We start from the raw sequence: 17,077 nt of genomic DNA on the forward strand, positions 1-17,077 counted from the left end.
TTGAGCAGTAAGGGTGAGAAACTCCTGACCCGATGTTGGTGTCTGTCTCTGAGCTGGTGGCTACAGCCCCTTTTCAGTCACTGCAGAGAAAGGGCACTTTGAGGATGCAATTCATTTTATCCCAAGGCGAATATCTCAGGTCAGAGGGAGACGTCAGAAGGGACATGAGATGAATCCCACCTAGGCATCTGTAAAAGCAGGACTGTGAAAAGAAGCACAGTGAGGTGAGGTTCCACATCTCTTCCCAGAGTTGGCTTTCCTGCTGCCTGACAGTGCCATGCTGGTCAGCCAGGAGTCAGGCAAAGACAGCAGGGGCTGCTGGTAGCAGGAACCCTCCGACAGCTCCAGTGGCAGAGGCTGCGTATTGCTGTTCATCTCAAGCCTATCCAGGACTTCTCGAGGGCGTTGGTAATGAAACATTTACTTTCTGGGATGTAATTTCTGTTCCTGCTCACAGCTATACAGTAGTGCATGAATAATGAAGCACATGCTTTCTTAGGAGTTTTAATTGCACCTGTACTACTGTGTTGATTATTTATCATGGACTTTTGTGTTCTACCTTCTCTATGCAGAATTGATTGCTGAGACGGCTTTGTACAAATGTGTCCTGAAACCTTTAAAAGAAGCCATCGATTCTTACTTAAAAGAAATCCACAACAAAGATGGGTCCTTACAGCAGCTAAAAGAGAACCAACTTGTGATACAAAACACAACTACCACTGACCTAGGTGTCACAACCAGTGTGCCTGAAGCTGTTGTTCTGGAAAAGATCCTTCACAAGTTCACAACCATGCACAAGGCCTACTCCCCAGAAAAGAAGATTGCCATCTTGCTGAAGTCCTGCAAACTAATCTATGACTCCATGTCTCAGGGAAACCCAGGTACAGCACTCCTAGAAATGGTATTCCTCACTGGTCCTTCTCCATGTATCAAAGGAAAAGGATTTATGATACAGTTGATGTGGTAATATTCAAATTGGAGGTAACAGTGATAGTGTGTTTGGTATCAGCTGTCCGCAGGTTGTGTTCAGAATGGGCTGGTTAGTGACTGTGAAGTTCTCTGCACTAATAACAGGTATAAGATGTTACCTGGTTAACTTTAAGCTCCATAACTCCAAAACCCAGATATCCATTAAGTGTGTATTTTATAGGTAATGTCCTTTTTGCGCAGGTCTTCACATAGCTCTCACATAGCTCTCCATAAATCCTCAGAGATCTGTCCCAGCTTGTAGCAGCTTAATGGTAAATTCTAGGAATGAGTCTTTGGGAAAAGTCTCTTGATTTGGCCTTTACAAAGTTTTGCCTAAACTGATGAGGAGACGCAAAATGCTAGTACTGTTTGTTACTAATTCTTGATGCTCCAGTAAATTCCAAAAGCCACTACTACACTTTTCGGTGTGAGGAAGTACGTGCTCTGACTATAAATATAACTTGGGCCTCAGGCCAACCAGTAAATGCACACATTAAGCCCTTGGCCTGCAGACAGGATGCATTTTTGCAGATAGACCAAGAAGCCCCTTCCTCCAGGAATCTGCCTTGCCAGTTTAAGTTTTCTTTGTATACTGGTGAGCTGATGACCAGCCATGCATAAATTTGGAGAGCAGCCAGATATTAATTTGCAGCAACCTGAGGTTGTTCAAGAACTGACAATCTCCTGGAGAGAAGCCAGATATTAATTTGCAGCAACCTGAGGTTGTTCAAGAACTCACAATCTCCAAAGGTACTTTTAGCTGTTCTGCTTTATTTTTTACTGACAACAGCCATGGAATACTCATACAGGAATTGTTGTGTCCCTTCTGAGCCTCACCTCAGGGTCATCCCTTGGACAGTATGCAGCAAGGTTCAGTGACCAATCTAGACACATTAACAGCAGAGCAAGAAGCCACCCCAGGGCTGAGCCTAAGCTGCAGGGTGGATAGGACTTCTGACTGTCTTCAAGTATGATGAGATTTGGACACATACAGGGGAATTTGCAATAACTTTGTTAAAACAGTTGCATTAAGTTTGAGAGTAAATTTGGTATAGCTCAAATACTTGCATGCCTCATTAAAACTCACATAGGAGACACAGTCTCCTTCCGATGCTGGTGGTACTTTACATTATCTGTCATACCTCAGTTAGCTCAGGGCTGGAATTTCTCTGTTGCAGGAAATGCATTGTGTCATTTTATGTCAGGTAAATAATTTAAAAAAACCTTACATGTTTTAAACGATTGTCATTCATGAAATCAGAGAATTTTGTTGTGGTTTGCTATGCTAACCAAAGCACTTCATTTCAGCCAGCTCAGCTGTTTTCTCACGTTGAGTAGTACTGCAAGTGGGGTGTAGGTCAGAAGCTGACATCACCCCTGTGCATCCAGTCCCCTCTCCAGTATATATGATCAGTGATGCATATCAGGGCCTGGTCAGAAAAAAACTCGCCTGGCATTAAGGAAATATGCCCCAATGAATTCAGACCAGAAAAAGAGGTTAAGGGGAGGAGAATGCTATAGTCTAACTCCTGGAAGACAGTGGACTTGGAAAGAAATTAAGTGAAACGTCCTGTAGACCCACTTAGAAGTGAAATGTGTAGAACTTCTTCAACAGAATGAACTGACCTCAGATCACTTTGATTTTCCACCTGGCAAAGACAAACATTCAGAAAACGGAAATATTTTTCTGACAGGGAATTCCCAGCTGGTGGTGTGCAGAAGAGCATGCTGCAGGCTGCTCAGACCAGCTTTCAGCGGGTAGGAATTCGCCTCCTGCTCTCTGAGAGCTCTCTCAAGAGCAGTGGCCCAGGCCCCTTTTGCTTTCAGCCAGCCCCAAGGCAGCACAGTGCTCTTTGCACAGGAAGAGCAGAGGCCATGCTCAGCTTCCTGTGCAATAGTCTGTTCTTCTTTTAGCTCCTTTTTCTCACTGCTGAATTAGAAAGTTCCCTCCTCTTCCAAGATCAGAGCAGGTGGAATACAAAACTAATCATTCCCTCTGCCGCAGGACCAAAGTCAGTCTAGCTCTATCAGAAAAATTATCTGTTTGGTAACATGGGAACTACTTATGTTGTCTGGTTTAATGTGCAATTTGGTAGCTCAGGCCAGTTCTTTATCCACTTTAGGCTGACTGTAGGATAAGCTGACCTGAGAATATGGTTTCATATCTCAAAGAAAAGTGCAAATACCGCCAAATCAAGCACCGGGTTTTTTTCAGACCTCCATGAAAACACAAGTTTTTTAACATGTTTAGACCCACGTACAGGTTTGGCCATGGTGCCCAGACAGGTACCAAGTTTTCTTTAAAACTAGGGATCGGCTTACTCAGGAACTTCTGTGCCTGTGGTAGTGCCCATCTTTGCACTGCTGAAAGAGTCATGAAACTTTGAAGTCAGTCTTGACTGACTCCATGTATATTGGGCCATTTTAAGGAGGAGTTCTCTGGTTTGGTTGCAATTCATACTACATGACAAAATGTGTCTGAAAAATTGGTTGTGGTTGAACCCCCTGATACTTAGACAATTAACTGAATGGGTCAGACCCTCAGCTGGTTTAAACTAATGTTTCTTCCTCAAGTTGAAGGCCATCAACTTGTGGATCTGATTCATCACAAGGAATCAGGAAGATGAGTTCACAGGCTTTGTCAATACACCTTTCTCCCAACAGAACTCTGAGTACAACTACAAGATACAGATCTATGTTGAAGTAGGACTCATCTACAGCTACATCTAGCTGTAGGTGGCCACAGATGGGTGTCACGTCTAGCTTCTCATTATAGACAATGGGGACTTAGTCGATGGTGTTCAGTTGATTCATCTGGCTAGATGTGGGTGTCTGTTTTAGGGTGAGATGACTCATGACAAACTCCACTGATGATATTGATTAGTTCATCACTGGCTATAAAAGGAGTTGAGAGGTACTGGTTCAGATGTTCACAGGTACAGTGTAGGCAGTGGTATCAGTAAGTGAATCGTCCCCAAAGGGGCAATTATGATAGCATTGTGGTGTCTCACTGAGCTTTTCTGAATTCTGTGCAAACTTAAATAACAGCAACATATGCCTCCAAGAACGTAACCTATGATCAAAAAATATGTAACCTGCCTTCTTAAAATACTAGGAGTAGTTACTAAGAATAATACATTAAAAGAAGAAAAGAAGTAGAGTTTGGAAACCCACCCAACTCCTCCCCTGCAAACTGGCTGGCATTATTTTTATCTGTGCACTAGAAAAGTAAGAGGCAGGACTCACAGGCAGCTGTAAGCTCCCAACTCTCTGACTGCTCCTACATTTGGAAGGCATGCCCCAATACCCACAGGGAGAGCTGGGCACATATCTCATTTATATAGAGGCACTGCAATCTTATGTAGAAAAAACGGCTTATTATTTATCTTTCAGAAATACCTTTACTCAGACAAAATGTCAAAGGCATATTGTGTGGTAGGCGTAGAATGAGAATCTCTGCTTTTCACTCTATCAAAAACACAAGTGACACTTGTGGAGTGATAAACAAGATGCAAATATACAGTATGTGTGGTGTGTACTGGCAGTGGTGAGCCTGGAGCTCCCAGCCCTATGCTACCTCAGAGCTGCTGCTCTGTGGAAGAGAACTGATGGAAAAGAAAAAATAGTGGAACAGTAGGCATTGGGTTATGAAGAAATACTGTGCAAGACAAACAGGCCAAGCTTGGTCAGCCCATGAGCGGAGAAAATCAGGCATAGAAAGGCTCTAAGCTTAAGTTGGAAGTTTAAAAGATGGGGAGACTGCTTTCAAAGGAGATTCAAGAAGAATGAACAGAGGAACAATTTTCTTACTGCAACATTTTTAACTTGTGGCCTCCCTAAGGTTATGAAGCTTCTTTTTTGAACTGCACAGGGAGCTAAAGTATATACTTCAAAAACAGTGCTATACTAGTGATGGAGTTGGCTAGGTGATTGGCCCTAAACCATCTGATTTAATAATTTCTATTGCATAGTTTTGCATGGCTAATGCATAGTGTACTTTTGGAAGAAGAGGAAAGATAGGATATATATTCCATTGGTATCTTTCTCTTCCCTAGCTTTTAGCATGAAGTTTGTTATCCCCTATAGAACTGAGCAGCTGAATATTAGTTGCCTTGATGCACTCCTCTATGGCTCTGCAGTTGACAAAGGCATGCACATGAAGCAGCGTGTCTTCAGTGGGATAGCTGAGCCTGTGAAAAGGAAATTGGCCTCAAATACTTCAGCAGCCACAGTAGAACTGATGCTAGAAGTTCCTAAAACTAAGTCAGAGCAATCCCACCACACTGCTCACTGCTCACTTTAGGAAAATAAAGCTATACATAACAGTTTTGCTTTGTTATCTTTAGGAAGAGGATATTTGCATTTAGGTTACTATTAATGACGGCTGATGGACTAGAGATAGTATCTTTTTTCTGGCTAGCACAATTGCTACATTTGAATTAAAGAGCCAGTTCAGATTTTTCTAGGGGAACAAATTCCTCTGATCTGTAAAACATATGTTTCTGAAATGGATTCATGCTGCCTGCATGTATTAACTCTCTTAATTCAACTATACCATAAATTAAACCTTGCTGAAGTAGTATGGGATGGACAAGAGACAGCAAAATGTTAGGGAGTTGAAGGATGGTCACAATCTTTTCTTATGATCTGGAACAAATCTCAGTTAACCTTTCTGTACCTCAGGTTTCCCAGATATAAACTGAGGCTAAAATTCATATTTCCTGGAGAGCTGCTGCTAGACATCATTCCAGTGTTTGTAAAATATTAGAGCAAGATGCAGAGCATCATCACTGTCTGCTGGTTGTTAGAATATACATGGAGGGAAAAAAAGTGCATGAATGTGTTAAAATAGGCTGTAATTTCTTTATGGAGGCTTGGGCAGAATTCCAGTTGCTTTAAATCATGTATTTAATTAATACCCGTTCCATTCAAGCTCTGCATCCCAGCCAGGAGCTGACGTTGTATTTGCTTTGCTATAAACATAACAGGATGAGTTTGTGGCAGAAGAGAAGGCTTATTTTAAGCTTCTTACAGATATTTCTGAAATAAATGTTTCCTGATCCTGCAGGGAAGGGGGGGAAATAAAGCAAGCAAGTCATATCTGGAGTAGGACAACACCACCTTAAACAAGCAAACTCAGTCCCAGTCTCACTGAGACCAGTGGCAGGATCAGAGCTAGATTTAACTCTTGTCAGCCCCAAACATACCCCTCTGTGAGAGACCACAGATTGCACTAGACATGCAGGTCTGGGACCTCAGCTCTGGTCCAGATTAAAAGTGGAGCTGAAGAGGCAGCAGCCTGCAGAGAACATGCCTGCTGCAGCCCCCAGATGGACTCGGGTTAGTGCCCTGGCACCTTTCATGGCACAGGGAGCATGTGGGTTGCAGGATGCTGAGCAGCACCAACCTCTCGGGTGTCTTGGTTCACAGGCACTGTTTCATGTATCTTTGTGCCTCCTGCTTCTGGTCATATCTGAGTTGCTGACAGCACCTATTAACCCCATGGATGGACTGAGATACAGGGTGTCTCAGGGCCATACTTGGTCTGATGGCTGTACACGTCTGAGCTAGTCCCTGTGCGTCCTTTGACATCCAAGTCCAGGAGAACAAGGGGAGGTTCAGAGTCCTGCCCTCTCAGGTGCCTGTCTTTGGCTCCATGTGCAGTCAGTAGAGAGAAGCTGTTGTGATGCCTACAAGGAGTAGGCACAATATACCATGCCTGACCTGCCCTAGGCAACACTGGAAGTTTTGGCAACACATGGAGTCAGAGAGAGATCCCTGATGATTAGCTTTGCTTTTCTCTTGTTGACACCTATTGCTCCTGCTGACTTCAGCTTTAGCTACAGATGTGGGTATTTAAGAATCAGGCTTCATATTCCCACAAATGGATTAAAATGATGTCTAGTAATTTATGCAGGTAATGAGCATACAGCATATGGAGAATGAGTACTCTTTCCATTATTGCAGTCAGACATCCATACTCTGAGTTTATTAATCAAAAAGAAACTGTATATCAGATTTTTGTATTTAAGCCATATAAACAGCTGGGAGTCCAAAATATTACCAGTTGAGAAAGGTTTATAACAAGGGCTGGTAGGCAGAGCATCTAAACCAGCTTATAGAAATGCGATAGCAGTGAAAAGTAATTGACTTGGTGCCCACTTGTATATACAACCACTTCTCAGCCAATAAAAAAGAAATAGAGATATTCTGTAGGAGTTCTTGAAAAGGGTCCTCTAACTTTCATTTCAGTTGGCGCTAGAAGTTGATGGCCTGGGAATATGGAATTGTTCCAACTTTCTGTTTCCACTCTGCATTGGTTGGTCAGTCCGTTGCCTGGTTGGTGATCTCTCTTGGTGACATTTTATATAAAAAAACCCCAGCATTTTTCTTCCAGTGGATAGGAATTCATGTTGTGAAGTAGCAATTTTCTTGGATGCCCTAGCAGACACAACATGGATTGGTCATGAAAATGAAGTGGTAGGGAAGAGAAAATTTTGCTGTTGGTGTTGCACTGGAAAACCCTTGGCCTTCAGGAAATCCCTTGGCTTTCAGGAAATCAGAAGCACCCAATCCATGCCACTGGTCAGTAACTACTACATCATAAACAAAAAGTTTTTAAAGAAGGGAAAAAAATGAACCTAGCAAGCTCTTTGGTATTTCATCTTCCTTTACACTAGTTTTATACAGAACTACCTCTGTTGGCATCTGATTTACTCAGGTCAAAAGGAGAACAGGGCTTTTCTCCGTCTAGTACATTTTCCTATCTCAGTTGTGTCATCTTTTTTATGCTAGACAATATTAAATTGCTGTAATACTAAGCTGCTTGTATTAAGGTAATATATATGACAGTAATTAACTGGACCCTTCACAGAGCTTATGTCTCTGAAGAGACATAAGCGAAGGCAACAACAGACAAACAAAATGTCCATCCAGATGTTAATGAAACAGTATGGTCCTTTTATAGTTCGGTTGAAGACCTAAGGCTGTGTCATTTAACTAAAGGCAGCCATAATAAAGCAAACTGAATTGAAAGCATTAACCCAGCTTTCATTAAATAAATTATCTATGTTGTGGTGTGTGCGGACTCTGTTAGAAACAGACTGAATTACAGCCCTCACAGTCTCTCATCCTCCAACACTTTGTTTTAACTGGATCAACTCTCTGTTCACTAGATATATTACTGGGTTTATTTTAAAGTCATGCTTTTTTTTTTGCCTTTTTTTTTTTTTTTAATCAGGGGCTAAGCTCATGTTTATTTGAGGCTTCAGAAGAGTATCTTTCTTTGCCAGTGGAGAATCTGTGTGAGCTATGAATGACAAAAAAAGGAAGGCTGACTCATGGCAAAGATTTGAAATAAGTCAGTGGGAACATTTGAGAAATAGGAATTTATGCCCTACCATGGACAGGCATGTGGCCTATGGGCCAAAAATGTCTAGGGCATAATTTCACTGAAGCTACATCAATGGTAGCTTTGATTCTGTGAGGTGAGACAAATGGTTCTCAAGTGAGACACATATGGCCCATGAAACCAACACATCCAAGTGCTCAGGTGAGGAAAACTGCCCTCTGTCTGAAGAAGGACATTCAGAATGAAAGCAGTCTGGGCTTAGGCTAAGAGGAATGGTCAACCCTGAATGTTGGGAAGATAGGCTGGTTAAGCAACTTGTTATTATGGGTTGTCCATGATGAATTTATGACATGTTGGTAGAAAGTGAAAGCATCTTTCAAATATGAAAAGTTATCCTTGTGTTCTTTGCCATTTATGCAGTGAAGCTTCAATTTGGATTCTATTTTAAGTATTACTTATTTATAATGATGACTGTTAACATGTACACTTTTTTGCCCTCAGAGATCCCAAAGAGCTTTTACAGATTATATATAAGATCACTTTGTTGACTTTGTTGATATGAATGTTTAAGAACAGGAAATCTTGAGCCCATGAGGATCTGTTCCTATAGCACCTGCTGCACACCAAGTCCAAAACCTTGTCTACAAGTCCAGTATGAAAGGCTTTTGTTTTCTTAGCTAGACACCATGGCTGAAAAGATGCTTCCTCTTAGATCCTAGCTCTTGGGAGACTGTTTTAATTAGGAACATGTAGCGCTATGTTTTGCCTTCTGAAGGAACATAAACACAGAATTCCTCAGTCCTAACCCCCACTATCTCAAATTCCATTTTTCTGCTCTTTGGTTCCATAGAGCGAACCTAAGAGAATAAATATCCCTAATGCATGTAGACAACTTTGCTGCTAATATTGAAAATGTGAATTGCAGTCTTGATGGCAGCGTCAAATCAGAGGGCCAAGCTGGCAGCCTTTGCAATCTTCAAGGATTGTCCCTTGTCTGTGATCCATAAAGTTTAAGTTTTTCTTTTTCCAGTTAATAAAGAATGGCAGAAATAGAGCTCACTGAAAATTTTCAAGCTCATATTTTGGGCTTGAAACAAATTTACTTACTTTTTAAGAGAACTTTCCCCTTTTTGGCATTTTTTTTCTTTGCTGGTGCTTTCAAGCTTTAACTCTTCAGATAACGTAAGCTAAAGTCTGCAAAGGACGTGCTGGGTAAAAAGCTGTCACTCTTGTATGGGAACGTGTCTTTGTGGTGAGTTTATTGGGACCACTCTGTCTTTCTCTTTGCTTAGGGAAACCATATGGTGCAGATGACTTCCTCCCCGTGCTCATGTATGTGTTGGCCCGCAGCAATTTGACTGAAGTCCTTCTCAATGTGGAATATATGATGGAGCTCATGGACCCTGCTCTGCAGCTAGGGGAAGGTAGAGTACAGTGTTTGCTCCTGGGATATTCACTTTGGAAATCATTACTTATCTCTCTTCAGTGTTTGTGAAAGTGGGGCAGCAAGGCTCTGGCTAGGCTTTGTGGATAAGCTTTGGCCAAGCTTTTCAAATCTGAGGCTCTAAAATTATTGTCAAACACTTTAACTGTTTTTAGCAGTGCAGTGCCCTTAGACACCAGCTAGAAAGACAGGGACACAGCATAAATGAGAACCGAGTTGTTGGATTAGTAACCTAAACAGAGACATCTAGTGTTCCTTGGCCTAAAGGCTGAAAAGTTAAAAGGTCTTTACCTAAAATTAAACTGCTGCTGCAATCCATTGTGTAGACACTTCTATTTACTCCAATGAGAAAAGAGGACATTTCTTAAACTGCATTTTATGCCTGTGGCCATACATCATTCTCATGTTCACTCTACTCTTAAATTTGAGTGCCCCCTTTGACAATGTTCTCTGGCTCAGTATCATAGCAAGGCAGAGAAAGGCAAGTCGGGTTAGAGAGGAATACTGGGTTTGGGTGTGAATGAAGACCTCTGCTATTAGAGGGATAAACAACCCAGGGAACTCTGGGCCTTTAGTTTCTTAAATGTAGCTTGAGAAGCAAATGCTAGTAACAATGACAGGGTTATGCATTCTGAATTAGGAACAGAGATCATTTTTCACCAAGTAGTCACTAAACCAATAAAATGGGTTTTAATTTAGACTTTGTTTTGGTAAGTACTGAGGTTCTAGGAAGGTATCCTGGATGAACAACAATAGACTAATTTTATTTATATTAAATGGAGGTATAAGTCTGTAACTAAGAGCATATCATCCCAGCACAGTGCACAGGTTTGCAAAAGTAAGTACTAACAGAATGAGCAGTATCAACACAATCATATTAGTGAGGGCTTTCTGCACAAGCTAATTTTTCTGCTGAAAAGAATTGTTAGCAGAAAAAAATGTTAGCCTAAGCACAGCATTTTGCTGACATAACTAAGCTGGTTTTGGTGACTACGCTGCCCACAGGTTCTTAATTTCAAAAGGGCACACCACCAGGCTGGTTATTAAAGTCAGCAGGGTTGGGGACCTCAGACTACCAAAGGCAAAGCTGGCTGGAAATTCTCTTAAGTCAAAGATGCAAAGACTGTGTGAAATGTGTACTCCAGTCAAAGGGGAAAAAATTTGCAAGGGAGTTCCAGATCAAACTGGCTAAATAACCATATCAGAAAGGAGATTGGGAATAACTCCAGATACAAGGAACAGAAAAAAAAGAACGTCTCAGTGAAGACAGGTCTGAGATTGTGAAGCACAGGACTAAAATGGGAACTGGCAAAAGTCAACTTGAGTTAGGCCTTTCAAAGGTAAACGGCAAAGGGTAATTCAGGCACAGAAATAAAAGGGAAAAAAAAAAAAAGCAGAAGTGAGAAAACTGTGAAATTTCACCAGGTCAATGCACAAAATCATTTAAATCTGGCCTCCAAATTAAAAATTTACTTTGAATGAATTTTATATCAACAGTGATGTTGACTACTGGGGCAAAGGCAAGGGCAGATGATGGGGAATGACTGTGTGGAAATGAAGATACCAGAAAGTGGAAGAAAAATTAATTTTTAATGAAGATGTAATGAATTCCTGTTGTGGGGGACTGGGAGATCTCCCCCCCTGGATTCTGAGGAAAGGATACACCAGGTCGCAGGTCCCATCACTGGCACCCCTGACTCTGCCAGAGCAGGAGAAATACTGAATGACAGACAAGGCAGGGTAGCAACTATACTTAATATGGGAAAAGTGCTACTTGAAGGCTTGTTAGCCTGCTCTCAGCCGCACTTTGTGGGAGACAGTAAAGAAAAAGAGAGTATTTTCAGTGCGTGCAGACCTGCGTAGCTATGGGACATTCCTCATCGGATCCACCCAAGTACAGAAAGTCAAATGGCAATGTCTTGGTCCCTCCTCTGCTACACCAAGCTTTAATGGTGCTCTAAAAATACCGCTCTTAAATAAAATGCTGTCTTAGCCACCGCTTACGCAACCAGCTGCAATGGCTGTGGAGCTCATCGGGGCCCGAGGAAGGGCTGCGAAACCCCAGGCAGGCTGGTGCGAGGTTTGGCCGATGTGGAAGTGCCATCTAGAGGCAACTGCAATTATTATGAAACTCATTAAAAACGGGGAGCTTCGCCCAGCTGAGGGGCCCTTTTTATTTCTCCGTTTTCCTGGCACCCGGGGCGAGGGGAGCAGGATCAGGCGATCGCGCAGGGGCCTGGGCGGCGGACCTCTCCCGCCATGGGGCCTTGCAGACGAGGCGGGCACTGCCGGCCCCGCTGCGGCCTGGCCCCCCGCCCCGCTTCAGGCCAGGCAGGCTCTCGCCTGGAGGCCCCGGGGCCGCGTCCTCGTCCCCGCTGCCTCTGGGACACTGTGCTGTGGCTGGAGCAGCTCCGCAGGCTGGCTCCTTCCCTCCCTCCGGAGGAGACTCTGGCCGGAGCCTCTGGCTCATCAGCGGAGCTGAGCCCGGGGGGGCAGCTGGGAAAACGAGCCGTTTTAATTAACCTGGCGCTGGGGCCGTGCCCTGACACGGGGCTGCCCCACGACCAAAGCAGCAGCTTCCTCATAGTCAACTCTGTGGTGAAGGACTTCCTCATAGTCCTCTTCTCATCTCTGTTGGTGAAGCCTGTTCTTATGATGGCCCAGCTGCTTCCCTGGCTGCCGCAGCTCGTTAGTTGTTACCTGCTGCAGCCAACACCACAGCAGTCGGGGAGTTCCTGAGGGAAAAGGACTGGCTGCAGGCTTTCATTGCTCTATCCTCTGTTCCTCTGCTTTACCAACTTTTATCCTGCAACTCCAAACAGTCCAGGAATTACTCTCAGCCAAACGCCTGGGCTGCCTGTCTAGTTGATAGAGATGGAGGGAGGAGAGGGTGACTTGTCCGTGCAGGTCTGAGACAGCCTTCAACAGTGCTGAGCCCACAGGAGACCCAGGCTCTAAATGTCAATCATATCCTGGGCTGCATCAAAAGAAGCGTGGCCAGCAGGTTAAAGAAAGTGATTCTGCCCCTCTGCTCCGCTCTGGTGAGACCCCACCTGGAGTACTGCGTCCAGCTCTGGGGTCCTCAGCACAGGAAAGACGTGGACCTGCTGGAGCAGGTCCAGAGGAGGGACACAAAAATGATCAGAGGGGTGGAACACCTCTCCTATGAGGAAAGGCTGGGAGAGTTGGGGTTTTTCAGCCCAGAGAACAGAAGGCTCCAGGGAGACCTTATTGTGGCCTTTCGATATATAAAGACAGAGAAAGGTTTTTTTATCAAGACCTGTAGTGACAGGACAAGGGTCGACAGTTTTAAACTGAAAGAGGGTAGATTTGGATTGGATATAAGAATGGTTTGGATTTGTTTGTGAAAACAGTTTTTGTAGTAGTTTGCCTTCAAACCTAGGAGTGTTTACTCCTAGAGCATCTATAACCTCAGCGGTCTGGGCAGTGACATTGCTGTGAAGCAGAAGGGGGTTGGAGGACACTGTGGTCATTAGCTCTCATTTCTCTTGGGTTGACTTCAGACACCCCTGCACTCCCTGCAGCAAGGCACAGTGCAAGTGTTAGACACCGGCCACTTGCATGGGCACAAGCAGGCAGGATGGAAGTGGAGATGAATGGCCTCTGCAGGTGTGATGTTCATACAAGACCTTCTCCTTTCACAGGCTCTTATTATTTAACCACCACCTATGGGGCCCTGGAGCACATCAAGAACTACGACAAAATCACCGTCACGCGGCAGCTGAGCGTGGAGGTGCAGGACTCCATTCACCGCTGGGAGCGACGGAGGACGCTGAACAAGGCCCGGGCTTCCCGTTCATCAGTGCAGGTAGCTGGCATTACTTTCTAGGGAAAAAGCCTGGAAGATGAACATGCTCTCTCTGTACTCACTAATTTTTAATATGATAACTGTTTTAAAACAAAATTAACCCAAATCACTATTAAAAAATGAGAGTACATACGGTGCAAAATTTCCAAATCTTAAAAAACCACACCTCATTTGAAATACATATTACTTAAAAAATGCAAGTCTTGAAGTACCCTCATAATGATATAATTTTAAATATGACTGCAGAGTGATTTTGTTGTTTGTTCCTGAAGGAGGCATGTTAGGAGCCTTCGCATGTGGAGAGCTGTGTCGTGGAGGCAGGGACCCCCTCTGCTCCATGTCCTTAGGGCCTGGGGAAGTCCTGGGCTAAGCTGAGGACATGCAAGCAGGCTACACAGTGGTGGCTCCTAGGTGGCATAAAGTGGTAGGAGGACCTGAGATATCCCAAGGGCCTGTCAGACAAGCATCTTCCAAAGCCTGCCTTCTCCTGTCCGGCAGCAGGGCAGACCCAACGACGGCTGGCTAGCTTTGAAGCCCATGCTGTGTATGGGCTGGCGAAGACCTCCCCATGCACCAGTGGGAGAGGGTCGCAAGAGGGATGGGTGGTCTCGGCCTCCTGCCATGGTGAGGCTGGGTGCAGGAACCAGGCAGGCAGGATGCCCTGCCAGCCCCATGTCCTGTGACCAAATAGTCATCCACAGGGAGGCAGCAAAGGCCACGTCTCGGGTTCTGTAAAGCCTTCACAGTGCAAAACTGAAAACTGAATGCCGAGGGGAAAGCCAGGGGAAGGTCTCCTGAGGGGTAGAACACAGTCCATATAGCTCTCTGAAAGCATGGGGTTTAATATGCTTCCCATATTGCAGTCAAAACAGTCCCTGATGATCTCAGAACGTGTGAATGGTGGCTGAGACATGTCAAATACCCATCCAGCCACAAGTGCTGCTCTGGCAGTAGCTCATAGTGAGTACCTAGCATGGAGCATAACAGCCGGGCAAGCAAATGCCACATTTCCCCAGGAGATTCCCACTGCCTCCGGCAGTGCAAGGGCCATTTTCCATTCCTTTGAATGAGGGATACTATCAGAGACATGAGCCCATCCTGGTGGAGGTAAACTGCTTGCTTTGGTGTTAAGTGTGCCCCTGCACACCCAGCTGGCTGCCTTGCTTATCTGCACTGATACTCCATAAATGCAGTCTGGAAACCCATAGCACGATCATTTGGCAAATCTTACTTCTGCTGGGGAAACTGAGTACTTTCTCACCAAAAAGGCTGTGAATTTTTTTAAAATTCAAAGGCACAAATACATACATACAAATACATACAGGTTCCCACTATGGCCAAAGGTTCTCTAGATTCTGTTCCTCATGAGTTTGGCAAGAGGAAAGTCATCCCAACAGTTGTTACTGCCTGAAACAGGACACAAGTAAATCAGCCTTCTCAGCATAACTTCTGCTGTTTCCTTACTGATGGAAGGAAGTTTGGAGGACACGCTCTCAAGGTGCTGTTTGGGTGATGGTGGAGTTACAAGGGTCACCACGCTGCCAGCCCTTTCCTGTTTCTGTGAGACAGGAGGTTTTCAGGCCACATCTCTGAGGTTTTTGGTTTGTTATTCTGGTCTGTTACTTCTTTGCATCCTATTTCTTCAGGAGCTGTAGAAAGGTGGGAGAAGAAACTGTTGCAGACTGCTCACTAAGGATATTCACCAAAATCAGAAAAAAGCTTTCACTTATGTGTCTTTACAGGGCTAATTAATTTGTGAAGTGTTTGTTAAAGTATTTGCTGATTCAGAACTTGTTTGTCAGAGGGGAGAAAGGAGAGGATACATACGGCATTGGAGGATGATTGGAGGATATTTAAGAGTGATTAGGAGCTCTAGGCAGCTAGAGCTTTGGGGCTGAATTCTGCCTCCTTTGGTCCTAAGTCACGTGTTAACTGCAAGATCTATCCTCATGTTTCTCTTCAGGATTTCATCTCTATCTCCTTTCTGGAAATTGGTGCTCAGTCAAGGACACTTGCTTCCCAGAACAGCACGACGGCTGAGCAGCTGAGCCAGCAGTGTGCCGAAAAGTTTGAAGTCTCCCATCCCAAGGACTATGGACTCTTTGTTTATGTTGATGACCAGTTGTTGCAGCTGGACAAGGATGCCCTTCCTCACCATATCAAAGGCTCCCTGCTGAAGAGTGAAACTAAGAAAGATTTCCATTTTATTTATAAACCAATAGACCATAAAACCCCACCAGTTCCAATTGTCAAAGAGTCAGACTTTCTCTAAGGGCCGTGCTGCTCTTTTGTTGTGTTTGCTGTCATCCTGGAAGGGCTGGATAGTTTATCTCATGAGATCCTCTGGTATCTGCAGACCTCAGAAGGTCTCTGAAGCATGGCCTTCAACACAGGGCAGATGTGCTAATTGTAGATGCTGTCTGAATACAGGGCATTTCTCAGCAGAGTTCATTTGCAGAAATAAAAGGAGCATTCAGGAGAACATTTATCCTCTGGAACACTTGAAGTATCAAACCTCAGAACCTCCTGCTGGCAACCAGCTGATGTTGCAGAATGTAAATGGACAGTGGAGAAAAATCCAGAGATCTTGTGGAAAAGAGGACATTTACTCCATAATAAATTATGACACACCTCTGTGCACAAGGCCTGTGAAAGGTCTGCACACACCTCAATCTGTTTGGAGGTAAGATTGTTGTTATGCCTTACAGTATCTGTTCACCCAGTTTGAATAAACTGAGTCTTGTCTGATGTATTCAGTGGAACAGGGTTGCCACCTCTAGCAGAACTCCCTCTCTGTCTTGCTGTCTACAACACATCATTGCCTTTGAAATCCACACCATTACAGACCATGCAAGATGATCCTGTACATTCACTAAGAATAGATTTTCTGCCATCTATTTGTCACTGAAATCAGGTAGCATAGGCATTTTCATCAATGTATTTTTCAGTTTTACATGTACAGCAGTTTTAATCACATTGGTTGTATGATAGTGTCTGGTTAACTGTATATTTATTTCTGTGTCTGATATGGTGCATTTATTTTAAAATAACCATTTGTAAAGAACTTAATAATTTGCCTATTGTAGCAAACCAGATTAAAATTTGAAAGGCAAAAGGAGCTAGAATTAAATACCTGTCCCTTTTTACCCAGATGTTACTTTCTCTAGTGTTTTAATATCTACAAGTCCCATCAGGTTATTACTTCAATAAATTCAGGCTGTTGCAGACAGAACGTGCTAATTCTCCTCTCTACCTGTGCTTTCAGTCATTCAATCATTGCAGACTTAAATTTCCCTGCAAACCTAAATTCCCACAGAGTAAATTGAACCAATGCAAAACCACATTTCATGAAATTTGAAAACAGTTTTCCGGGACTGGAAAATGGAAGTGGGAGCCTTAATTGCCAGACAGATCGATGTCTTCTGGGTGCCTTCATTCAGGCAAGATTCCCACTGCAAACACAAGAGTCTGGATTTTCTGCATG

General features: G+C 43.8%; 1 protein-coding gene across 1 annotated transcript in view; it reads left to right on the forward strand.

Moving 5' to 3' along the window:
• LOC126050439 (ras and Rab interactor 3-like) overlaps nucleotides 1-16,345 on the forward strand; it is a 172,019-nt gene extending 155,674 nt beyond the window's left edge. Inside the window, exons 24-27 of the mRNA XM_049828303.1 lie at nucleotides 573-881; nucleotides 9,613-9,744; nucleotides 13,430-13,593; nucleotides 15,557-16,345. Of these exons, the coding sequence (XP_049684260.1) occupies nucleotides 573-881; nucleotides 9,613-9,744; nucleotides 13,430-13,593; nucleotides 15,557-15,865 (914 nt within the window). The 3' untranslated portion in view covers nucleotides 15,866-16,345. The remainder of the gene's footprint in view (nucleotides 1-572; nucleotides 882-9,612; nucleotides 9,745-13,429; nucleotides 13,594-15,556) is intronic.
• The last annotated feature ends 732 nt before the right edge of the window (nucleotides 16,346-17,077 follow it).

The sequence above is a fragment of the Accipiter gentilis genome, chromosome 25 (assembly GCF_929443795.1).
Source record: "Accipiter gentilis chromosome 25, bAccGen1.1, whole genome shotgun sequence".
NCBI classification, from domain to species: domain Eukaryota; kingdom Metazoa; phylum Chordata; class Aves; order Accipitriformes; family Accipitridae; genus Astur; species Astur gentilis.